Source organism: Parasteatoda tepidariorum, chromosome 8 (assembly GCF_982258835.1).
Source record: "Parasteatoda tepidariorum strain Cologne lab strain chromosome 8, Ptep-v5.0, whole genome shotgun sequence".
In the NCBI taxonomy this organism is placed as follows: domain Eukaryota; kingdom Metazoa; phylum Arthropoda; class Arachnida; order Araneae; family Theridiidae; genus Parasteatoda; species Parasteatoda tepidariorum.
In genome coordinates, this window is record NC_141762.1 from 1,965,547 (window position 1) to 1,978,765 (window position 13,219).

General features: G+C 28.9%; 1 protein-coding gene across 2 annotated transcripts in view; it reads left to right on the plus strand.

The window, feature by feature from the left end:
• The window catches only part of LOC107440719 (MAGUK family member discs large 1), a 256,361-nt gene that overhangs the window by 18,136 nt on the left and 225,006 nt on the right, over positions 1-13,219 (plus strand). For both annotated transcript variants that reach the window (XM_043044038.3, XM_043044039.3), the window contains exons 3-4: positions 2,833-2,966; positions 10,682-10,786. In XM_043044038.3, coding sequence (XP_042899972.1) covers positions 2,833-2,966; positions 10,682-10,786 — 239 coding nt within the window. The remainder of the gene's footprint in view (positions 1-2,832; positions 2,967-10,681; positions 10,787-13,219) is intronic.

A 13,219-nucleotide genomic window follows, 5' to 3' on the forward strand; every position in this document is an offset into this window, starting at 1 on the left:
GGCTGTTCAGCGACGGTTGTAAAAAACATAAGTCGGAGACCGATATTGATGGGTCCTTTTCATTTAATAGCCACTTTTCCCCCTTGGATTAAATTTTTATTTTATTTATTTTAAAGTTTATATTTGAAGTAATGTGCGACTATAAAAATTTAATTCAACAACAAAAATAATATAAATATATGACAAAATCTAGTTAATCATGCTGACTTTGGAGATCTTTATTTAAAAATATTTTGGAAGGGAAAATAATCTATACCGTGAATGATCGAAATCGAGAGAATGTCGACTTTCACCGGTGAATGTCCGAAATATTAATTAAATCCGATTTGATATTAATTTATTCATTTACATTCTTATATTGATTCGAATGTAAAGAAGCAAACATCATTTGAAATACAAAACATAAAGTTGTTAAGGAAAAAAAAAAAAAAAAGTAAAGGCGAGAAACGAAACTCGAAAAAACCACAAAAGCTGAGAGAGAGAAAAAAAAAATGAAAAATAGAATAAGAAAAATCCCTGTGGCCGAGAGGTAAATCATGTTAAATTGCATTTCCACGCTTTATGGAGAGGTTGGAAGGAACCCATGTCGTTAACAAGGGAATCAGCATTCAAATGAGTAGGACAAGATTCCGGGGCATCAAGATGAGCTGATGTGACTGGGGTGGAACTGCATTGTCGGAATTGAATATGCTTTCAAGATTCAAAGAAGCATTTGAAGATTTTTCAAATTCTTGATAACGAACATATATCTGTTAAAGTCCAAATTTTAAAGCGCTTTCAGTTTGTCCGATGTAGCCAAGGTCGCCGCACTGACAAGGAATGTGCCCCCAGCGATTACCAAAGCTAATAGGATCTGACTTAAATTTGATTTTGTGAACAGCCCTGAAAATTATTTAAAAACCAAAACGGGAGAGTATACTAGCAATTTTATATCAGGTGAAAAAGAACAATAAAGTAGCAAGTTTTCTTCAAGGACTTATTTAGTATTCGGGTTATTTAATAACTTATTCAGTAAATAAATGATCGATTATGGGTTGAATGAAAATCTCTTATCTTAGATTGTATGGATGGTGTTGAATGAGGTAGTTTTTGATTTAGATGTGCGACATCGTCTCCTGGACTTGGTTGAATTTGTCTAAGCCAAAGGAGGATCAGCGACAACTACGTAAAATCTGTTGCAGGTTAAAAAAATCATTATTGGTTTAAAAAAAAAAAAAAAAACACTCCTAACTCACGGAACTCCTGTGACCTTTCCACGGAACTCTAGGGTTCCGCAGAACATCTTTAGGGAACCGTTGCTCCAGAAATCTGCTATTTGCTTTCTATTATCAACATTCAACAACCACCACCACAGAAAGAAATATTTTCTTCTAATTTCTTTTTTGTTTTGTTTTTCTATTCCCTTATCAACTTCTAAAGAACAAAATAGCAGGCATTTTACAGAGCCTATATACTGCCTGCATTCGTTCAGGCTAATTATGAATACTAAAATGTCGTTACCGTCTCTTATCGGAATTTCTGTCTTTCATGCTCTATACCCCACTCTGTATAAAAAAATAAAAGGGATCATGAAAACAAATTTTTTTTAAATTAACACACGTATTCAGAACTAATTTGTTTTTAAGGTTTCACTGCAATTTAAAAGTATTTTTGCTCTGAGTTTCTATCATTTTGCATCATTAGTCGTTCCAACAGTCGTTCATGTCCACCAGATGTCAATCAAAATGACATTCTTAGTATGGATAACGAAGGAAGAATTTTGTGCCTCTTAAATAATCTGGCTTAGGTGTATTTAAATATTAAGCAAGATTTGTATCGCTGTCATTGCCATCCTTCCCATAAAGAGTTAATTTGAACACTATAAAGCACTTTTCTTTTGAAAGTTTATATTCGATAAGTCTTTGATTAGAACTTTTATGCTAAAGTAACAATATTTTGTATTCTACACTGTGGAATAAAGAAAAATGCCATTATCATCCTTCTTAAAATGTATAAACATATGAATGGTAATGACAGGCTGAGGATGGTGTTAACAGAGAATACAACGGATTTCTTTTTTACAATCTAAATTTGGAACATTGAATTTTATATATCATTCATTTTGACAGTCTTTTTTTTTTTGGTAATAATTTTGCATTTCAATATTTTATTTTATTCGAATTTTAATGGAAACTCGTGTTCCTAAGTATTATTATTTTTTTTTTTTAAATATTTTTGGTACTGTTGCGTTTTTGTATGTTTTTTTTAAAAATTTTTATTTATTTTTGATTACTTAAAATTGTTGCACTATTTATTTATTTATTTTTTTGCCTTCTGGGGATACATTTTTATTCATTTGAAATAGGATTGAGTTTAAGGCTGTTTTATCGAGGGCTCTGTTGTCGCGTGAGCCTTTTTTTTTAATGAATAACAGGCTATTTTTATAACTGCTGTGAGTTTGCAACAGTTATTCATGACCGCTAGGTCATGTTTGACCCATCCTTAGCCGACATTATTATCTAAGTTAATTCTGAAAATGATGTAAAAACATCAATATGGAGAAAAGACGCATTTTTGTAGACATGAAAAGCGTTTGCTATGCGGACAATTTTCCCGATGCTGTATTATCTGGGTAAATACAGCCCAGCAAATTTTTAAAAATTTGCAGAAATTGAGAATCAATCATTGATTTTGATTACTTTTATCTAGATCTCACCAAGTTGACGATTTTTAAAAAAGTTAATTTACACACGTATGTGTAACAATAAAAAAAATAATAAATAAATGTGTAATTTATTATTATTCTGAATAAAAGTTTTTTTTTTGAATGGAAATGTTTTTCTTTCATTTCAGACATCCAAGAATTTTATGAAATCACACTTTTAGACGATACAAAAAGTATTCAACAGAAGACGGCAGAAACATTACAGATAGCCAGCAAATGGGAAAACAGTCCGCCTCTTGCTGGTATCACTCAAAACAACGAGGTTTGTAACCCATTCTTTCTGATGCTCCAAACACAAGCAAAAATATATTTCTATATTTTTTAATGATGAGAAACTGTTTAATTAATCTATACATAATAATAAAAGCGGCTGTGTGTCTGTCTGTAATCACAATATATCGCCCCAGAAGCCTCGCCCAGGCACGAAACTTGACACAAAATTGTGTTTTGACATAATGAAGAAGTATTTTTTTTCTTTTTCAAAAATTTGGATTAGTTTTTTAGTTATCAGTCATTTTGTAAGAAAATCTATGCTTTTTCGTCTTCAAATAAGAGCCATATTAAAAAAACTATTAAAAAATGCATATCTCTTATAAATGTATGCTGATGCGAGCCTTACAATTGAAATATTAAATTTCGACAACTTAAACCAATAATATACGAAGGAATTAATAATTTAATTGTAAGGTTCGCATTTGTTTACATTTATCAAAGTGGAGAAAAGTTTAACTTTTGTATTAAAAATGTGGCAACATATTCCATACGTAAATAGAACGCTTTGCTTTGATTTATTTGTCGATGTTCATAATTGTTATAATAAGTTTTTCTTCTTCTTTCCACGCTCTATTTTTTTTTCTTAAGCGAAGACGATAATTTTTGTAGCAATGTAGAAATAGAAATTGATACCATAAAAAATTATATAGAAATAGAAATTGATATTATAAAAAATTAATTCGTTTTTGGGGTAGACTATATTTGAGGGTGCCCCCGCCAAGTTGTGATCGAGGTTGATCGCCAAGCTGGGCGATGTTGAAAACCAATCGTTATTCTGATTGGTTTAGATTTTAATCGTGATTCTGATTGGTTAAGAATTTAGCGTTGTTTTTAAATGTAATTTCAGAGATCCGTTAGTTCTACTTTGGATACTGGCTGGTAAGGTTACTTTTGCTTCTGGTACTGAAAATGAATACTGTCAATAAGACAAATCTTAAGTTTCTGTACGATTTGAATAACAAAGGAAAAAAAGTAGTGATTGACTGGTGTATGAATGAAGGTTTAATTAGTAATAGATATAAATGTCCTGTTTGTGGGAAAGATGTCTCTGGTTGAACGTAAAGATTGATCAGATGGATTTGAATGGGTCGTGTGAAAGGTTCAAATGCTCCCAACATAAAAAGATCTATTAGAAAGGGATCGTAGTTTAGACAGTACCTAACTGCAATTAGAGAATTCTGTGCACCAAAATCTGAAGATATTCAAGCTTAATGAAGAAGTGAGTTATTTTTCTCTTTTTCTTTCTGTGCTTACTCCATTAATTTTTGTTTCGATTCAAAATGCATTATAGTGGGTATATTAATTTTGATTCTATTCTGTTCACTGCAATTTTAAAAAGCATTGCTTAAATTTTCAATTGTTTCATTGAAATATCACTATGTTTTGGCCGCTATTCCTGTTACCACGGAGTTCTGGCAACCAAGTAAGACGCCAAACATAAGTCGCCGATTTCGCCAAGGGGCACCCTCAAGTATATTTTCCCCCGTTTTTGTGTTCTTTTCATGTATTTAGCATTTTAGTTTTTTTTCTTGAGCGTTGTAGCCATATAATATATAAAATAGGAATTTAATTGTTTTTGAAGGAACGATCACACTTACCTTGGATCTCTTTGGTTTTTCTATTCTTTATTTTAACAGTTTTTATTAAATGTAATTAGTTATTTCAGAAAGTTTCAGTTTGCAGGTAAGCACTTAGATTTTAATACTGAAGTTTCATGATTTGCTTTCATAGTATGTTCTAAAGTATTCGTTGACTTCTTAAAAACCCGATTACTGACATGACATGGCAGAACCGCCTTCCAAAAAACTTTGTATTTTGTCAAAGAAAAGGATATTAAGAGATTCTCAAAGAAGAAGAAGGGCCCAAGAAACATCTGTGGAACGTCAAAGAAGGATGGAACATGACCGAATTTCGACAAGCAATTCTAGAGCCCAAGAAGTATCAGAGAAACGTCAAAGATTAGAAGAGGTTTACACCTAATGATGATTTCGAAAGCAACTTTTGTATAATGCTTTTACAATTTCTGAGGCCTTTTAAAAAAAAATTTAAAAAAAATCAAGTCTCCACCTGATATTTATATTATAGGTTAGATTACCATAGGCCTTAGGTTACCATAGGCCTTATGTTACCATACCAAAGTTACATCTTCAAACATCCTCAAGAGCTATAACACATCTGCAACAGAACTGGATATGAAGACAAAATTGCAGGACAGGAACACTTTAATTGTCCACTAATTTTCAGATTTCCTGCTATGTTTTAAAAAGCTTTATTTGTGAAAACCGTTAGCGTGGCGGACAGCTGGCCGCCTTTAGCGGCTAGTGTTAAATAAATTTGTTAGATTATCGGAATTACATTAGCTCTAAAATAAAAAATTAAAAAAAGTAGTTTTAATTTTTTTTTCTCTCATTGACATTTAAAAGTATTGAATAATTGATTTTGTAAATGAAAGATATTTCCTTGATGCATGACTGTTTCTCTTAAAGCTAAATCACTGCAAATAAGTGCAAATTTGAAAAATTATTGTTTAGAAATGAGCCGTATTTGGAGGATTTTACCTTTAACGCAGAAAAAAACACTGGTGTTTGTTTCATGCTGTATTTCATAACCATAATTTATTAAAATGATAAATATAATATTTTTCTCTAAATCTGATCTATATTAATAAAATACAAGATAACAAAAAAAAAAAAAGTCGAAAAAATATGTTTAATAAAAATTTTGAGCCAAAGGGTAAGTAATGACAAAATTTTTTACTTCGCTTAAAAAGAAAATAAATTAATAAATTCAAGGGAATTTTTTTTTTACCTTTAATTAATTAAAAGTGTTTTTAGTTATTTTCAATTAATACACATAAAATGATAAATTTTAACATATTGTGTAACATTTTTATTGTGTATTTCTTACATATTTGTCATAAAATAAAATCGATTCACTCAAGTAATAAAATATTTAGAACTTATATTTATGTGTCCTAAAACTGTCTGAAAAGCAACTTGTATTTGTCATTGTCATTAAAAATTCCAATTGAAAAGGTTAAAACCAATTAACTTTTCACATAGACAATCTCTTTGTAATGGTGTACAAATAGAGGGGGGGGGGAAACCAAAAAATATTATTTTTTATCAAAAGTGAGAACATTTTAGCAAATGTTGTCCAATATATTAGACGCTGAGTCTCAAAAGTTTAATAGTGATTGCGATTTTGTTCAACCATTTTGTTCGATCTAAATACAGTATACAGAGATGCCAACTTGCTCCGGACAGCAAATATATATTTTAAAGTGGTAGTTTATCAATTGTGATTCTTGGTTTAATAAATTAAGTTTAGTAGATTTTTATCCACCATTATTTCTAAATAATTCGTAGGTTTATATCTTGGCCAAAGAATACCTAAGAATACCGTGTTCTTTGTTCGCCAAGGTTTATATAATTCACCACTTTATAGTAGTCATGACATGCTACACCTCCTTAAAAGCAAGTAAGAATAGTCAAATATTTGCAAAATTTACTTTGTAGGGCAATTCCACAAAAGTGTCAACTTTTAAGTGAATTTTTTTTTTTTATGAATTGCATATTTTAATTTTAAAAATATGTTCTAAAATAGCCAAAGTCTACATATTGCCGTTTCATTTTTGATAATTTTAAATTTTTTGAATCTGGCAGCATTTTAAAGTAATCACATGGCTGACAAGTGAATTGTTCACATTTGTGCTCAAATTGTTTTCTTGAAAAATACTTATAAAATAAAAGAAATCTATCTTTCTATTACAATATTTTGATAAAAATATGCATATAGAACAGAATTTAAACATTTTAAGTTTAATATATAAAATAAAAGTAACTTCTTTTACGTCATTCCGTCACATGTCTTAATAATGCAAAAATTTCCTGAGAACGAAGATAAGATGTGACATTGGCAAGTTAGATATAAAACCTCTTCAGAGACAACCTAATTTTCAAAATGTTGAAATTTTTACTAATTCTTATATAAATATTAATCCTGTTTATCTGTTACATTCTGTTTATCATTTACATATTAATAAAACATTTTTTAAATGAAGGCTTTCTTCTACTAAACTTTTTGTCATTCCGTTACTGTCATTCCGTCACAGCAAATAGATGTTAATAACTGCAAGCCAACATGAGGTTAATTTTCCAAATTCACATTTTACATTGCTTATCCATTATACTAAAAGTATAAAATAGTTCAGAAAAATAATAGCTGCAAAATTCGCAGAGGCTACCAGTTCTAAGCGGCATGCCAAAAGCTTGGTTGCCAAAATGTCATTCCGTCACGCAAATAAAAAGTTCGTAAAATTAAAAGTAAGAAAGATAGAAAATCCGGTTTTTTTAGTTTATGAAGCGCATTATGCCAATAATAATGATATGCATGAGAAATTTTTATTTGCAATTAGATACATAGAGACTTCAATTAATTGTTATTTTGCAAGTCAAAATTTCATTCCGTCACATATGGAATTGCCCTGTAGTTATTTACCGCTTTTTTGATTATTTTGGCGTGTCCGTTGGCATCTCTGACGCTAAAAAAATTTCAAGATAGCGAATTTTCAAGATAACTAGTTCAGAACTAAATATGTTCTAAAAAGTAAAAAAATATATTCCGAAATATTACTCTAAAAAGTTAGAGTCATGAAACATAACTTCTGATAAATATGTATAAATAATGATAGTTGACTACAAGTCTAAATACGGTAATGATAATTTTATTTAAAAAAAAAAAAATTAAAAAAAGAGCCAAAAATAATTGTTCATTATATAGAAAATAATTGGTTAACAATAAACTTACATTGTTATTTTTCTGAAAAAATTTATGACATATTTCGCAAATTATTCGACTTAGCAAGGTTTTGAGAAGAAACTCTTCGACATAGGAATTCGAATTAGCGTTATGTGGATTTGTAATGCCGAGCGAAAAATATTTTTTTTGACAAGGCAAGGTTTTCGAGATATAGAAGTTCGAAATATCGAGAGACTGTAATAACCTTGTACATTTTAGTTCAAACTAACAGCAGCTGAGTATTGAAATGTTTTTGGTCATTTGACCTTTTGTTATGAGTTATAAAAAGAAAGAAAAAGAAAAGCGCGTGACTCAAAACTATTCTGCAACTCATTTTGGCATTGTTAAGTAACGACCCACTCACATTCCTTGTTTTTTTTAAGAAATACTCCATTTCGTCGTTTACCTCAAAATCGAAAATTTCTTGTACAATTATTTAAATGTTTTTTATTTTTATTTCTATTCATATATTTTATAAAATCCGTAGTTTAAAATGAATTTTTAATCACTTTTACTTCCAGCTACTGAAAGATATTAAATGAATTTTGCTACATTGTTTTTCTTAGCTGTTGATCTCTGATAACCAGCATAAATTTGATTCCACTAACAAGGGAAACTAGGGAAGTGTGACTCGCCAATTTTGAAATAAACTAGTGGGATGTATGCCTTATGAGGAATAATTTTAGGGGGCAACATTCGTTTCGGCCCATAGAGTGTCCTATGAGAGATAAAAAATAATTAAGTATGTAGAAAAATCGGTATTTCATTACTTCAATGCAGACTATTAGTTATTGTAATTATCTTATACTCCAATTAATTTTGTGCTACTTTCACGTACTATATAATGCATATTTATTGTCAAAATGGTTTCGAAAATTTTATATATCTGTAGTTTTTCAGAAAAAAAAAAATGGCATTTTAAAAAAAAAAAAATTTGGCATCAAATTTTTAAAAATTTTTTTTTCAAAAAATTTTCCAATATTAAAACTAGTAAACAGTAATAAATTTCATTAATATGAGAGTCGAAATATAATACGCATTTTCCCAAACTGATTTTTATAAATGCAATTTAATTTTATGCAATCACATAAATTATTTCAGATTTTTTTGCAAGATCTAACAATATGAGAAAAAAAAAAAATTTTTTTTATATATCATATTTTTGGATACACATTAAATATGAAAAAATTCCATCAGTTTGGGAAAATGCGTATTATATTTCGATTCTCATATAAATGAAATTTATTACTGTTTACTAGTTTTAATATTGGAAAATTTTTTGAAAAAAAAAAATTCAACAAATTTGATGGCAAATTTTTTTTTTTAAAAATGCCAATTTTTTTAATTTTTTTTCTGAAAAACTACAGATATATAAAATTTTCGAAACCATTTTGACAATAAATATGCATTATATAGTACGTGAAAGTAGCACAAAATTAATTGGAGTATGAGATAATTACAATAACTAATAGTCTGCATTGAAGTAATGAAATACCGACTTTTCTACATACTTAATTATTTTTTATCTCTCATAGGACCCTCTATGGGCCGAAACGAATGTTGCCCCCTAAAATTATTCTTCATAAGGCATACATCCTACTAGTTTATTTCAAAATTGACGAGTCACACTTCCCTAGTTTCCCTTGTAAGCTTTCGCACTGTTAAAGTTATGGCAAATAATAATAATATGTTATTTGAGTCTAGCGTTTCACGTGCAAAACGAGAAACACCAGAAAAACATCTTGCAACAAGCTAAAAATTAAAATATAGGAGTGTTATGTAACTAAGAAGCCTTGTAATGGCTTTGAATTCTTGAAGTCGATATTTTCACAAAAACACAGAACTTACAAAATATATAATTATTGTAAAGAATAAATTTTCTCAATCGTAATTACAAAATATGTAATTATATTATTTTTATCTAAGAATTAATTTTTTCAATCGTAATGAAATGATCGACTTGAAAAATAATCATCTGTACTTAATTTGACTCGATAAGATAATAAATGAGAATGACTCGTTGAAAAGGTTTTTAACAATTGAGCGACTTTTAACAATTTCCTGGTTTTCAATTCAAATACGGAACGCTTTTTATCCTTCTTGTATTAAGCTATTTTATTTTTAAAAATTTCTGTATAAGTGTTGAGATTTTTATTTGACAATATTTCCCTCTTTTTTCTTCTTCTTTTTTTCCCGTAACTTTCGTTTGACTTCAACTCGATCTCGAGCTTATTAAATACTCGACAAGGATTTTTATAGCAATGGATGAGAGTCAATATTTAATGCAAAAAACTAATTATAAAAAAAAACTAAGTAAAAGCTCACAAAAAGGACTTAATTAGAATAATTTTCGAACAAATTGAAATTTCGGAATAAATAAATAAATAAACTCCCTCTAAGTTCATAAATAAAATTGGCTCTTTCAACATGCCAAATTTCAACTTCGCACTTTTGTCCAAACTCGTAATTTTTTACTACAAAAAAGCTTGTCCCTCGTTTTGGCTATATTTTTTCTTACAGAATTGTATGGTTTTAATAAATTAATATCTATGACATTTTGCGGAACAATTATTATTTTCGCTGCTTTTATTTTGCTCTTAAAGGCCAACTTCAAAATATTCCCCAAAACTGAATCTTCATAAATTATTTTTTCTTACGGACATAATTGATTTAGAGGGAACTTATTAAACCACTCCATACCGAGTATTTTTATTCTTTGAAATCATATACTGCATAGTTAAGTACAACTCTTATGTGATTGAGATAAAATAACCTATTCTTCAGAAATACAATTTGATTTCCTGTTTCACTATTTCATTTCAGTAGAATATAAAATGATATTTCAACAGCTTGCGTATTTCATTTACATCTTTTAAACATAAAATATTATTTGTGTTCTTCCAGAAATACCGATTTAAAGAAGAAGATTATAAAGATGCTTGCGAGGTGGATGATTTTCCAAGAAACATTGTTGAAAGAGCTCAGGATACTTCTGATTCTCCCAGAAAAGTGAGTGCCTTTTAATTGATTCTCCCAAATGGTTTTCATTCTTAAGTTGTACCAAAATAGTGATACGCTGAAAACATTTGGAAGCTTTTAGTCTTTCGGAATAATAGTAAGTTTGAGAAGATTAAAATTTCACTCATATAAGAAGCATTTTAAGGTGAATAACTTCATTTTTCCAATCACTTGAATTTTATCCACCTATTTATATTTGAAGAATTTTAATCAAAAGATCTTAAAAGAATTATATTCGTTTTTCTTATTTTTTTGTTGATATAATTTATTTTGAAAATTAAGCCTAGCTATTGTGTCGTAGTTGATGGTTTCATTTGCTGTTTATTTACCTATTGTTATTTTTTAATTTATAATAATAATAATATATTCACGCTCCCGCGCCATAGCCCCGGAGGGCTAGATTAAATCATCCCTTAAGTAAGTTGATAAAATGAATAACAAGCATGCTTGGAGACTATTGTGTGCTCGACTGACCACTCAGTCGAAACATCTGCTCCTACACTCCTGAGCCCAGTCTCATGAAAACAGGAATGGACATAGTAGGCCTGGGCTCGCCATGGGCTGTCGCGCCACTGATAGTTTTTAATAAATTCAAAAATTTAATGAACGTTAAACATTATATGCTTATGATTTTTAATTATTATTTAATTCATTGTTATATTACATTAATGCTACATTATTTATTCTTTTAATTTATTGTTATTTTTCTTTCATAAACTACTCGGATAAATCGAAAAATCTTTCCACCCATTTTTGTGCATGTCTCTCGCTATATAGGGTACAATTTTTGCTCTTCGTTCTGATACAGAAGCACTATAATTTTCAGGTGTAAGATCAAGTATTATTTATAGTTAAATCAAATTATGAAACAGTCAATAATGAAATATTTTAATCGTTTTTTATGTACGTGCTTGTTAAAATAAAGTATCCCTCTCTTTCTTTTTTTTTAAATTCCTAATGAATTACAGTGTTTTAAAGATTTTTTTTTCTGTAATTCTTTCTTATATAATTTCAATTAATCATATTTTAATAAGAGTTTAGGATTTTTAATTCATTATTCAAATCAACTTTGTTTCTTACTTCATTGCGCAGTTACAAAAATATAAGCGTAATAAAATAAATTATTTGAATCAAAATGTTTTAAAAAACTTAAATACCTTTTCACAATTCAATATGTAGTGCTGCCATCTTTTGAGATACTTTTGAAATAAAATGTATCTTATTTTAAAAAATAATCTGCATTTTTCAGTATATATATATATATATATTTTTTTACTTTACCGCATCACGATTTTTAGGGTCGAGTGACAGTTAAAATACATTTATCCCTCATAAAAAGGCACATTATTTCCTCATCAGAAAACGATTTATTTTAATAAAGTTCAGTCATTCCGCATTCTCTAAACGTAAAGTCAATCGATTTCGCATAGCACCATAACTGATACTTTAATGGGCAAATCTAAAAATTGTCGTAAAAAGTTAGCTCTAAAGCCCGGACAAATCATTCAATGTTTTATGGCAGGGAATTTCGATTGGAATCTTCTCGAAGAGTCTTGCAAGATTTTATATTTTTCTTTGATCCTTTGTTGGGAAGGGGGGGGGGGGTTCTATGCAAAGATTTCACCTTCGATTGGAAGGAAAACCATAAAAACTTTTTTGTGACTCTGAGTTTGATGATGATAGACGTTTTATAAAAGTAAATGGCGGAAGTATAAGAAAAGATATATGAAGAGTTAATTTATTGTATGATGAATTGGGTATTTTAGTTTGGAATATGGTATAAAAAATGGTATTTTAGCAACTTTATTCCGTTGTTTGTTTTTAAAATCTGGGTTTATTATAAATTAGTTATGCAAAATTGATTGTAAAAAAAATGGGATTTCAGCAGCCTCTTTATCACCTCAGCCTTGAGCACAGTGTCTGAAGGGGCACTAAATATATGATATTAATATTTATTTATAACAGTATTATTAGTATTTTATCTGCATTTTTCAAGTTTAATGAAGCATTATTAGTTTGAGATTTAATTAACAATAATCTCTCATTTTCTGTGCATATACTATATTTATATGAGTAATATAATTCGAATTCGATGTTCTTGCAAATTTACGAAGAAAAAAATGCTGTTAGCATTCATTCTGTATAGGATTCATAATTTTAAATTTCTTTATTGTTGAAATAGATAGTATTTTAATAATTTATGTAGGTTTTGTTAACATTTTGGAATTTTTTTATAAAGTGTGATCTTTTTTAATTCATAATTTTTAATTAAAGAAATGAAAAATAGCACATTTCTAAAAGTTGCCCAATGTTCATTATTGTCCATGCAGCTGCACTTAGTTGTGGTTGAAATCTGATTTCTAGTTTTGGTCCTTTTTAAGGTTGCATTTATATTTTCTATTGAAATATGTTTAAATAAATAAA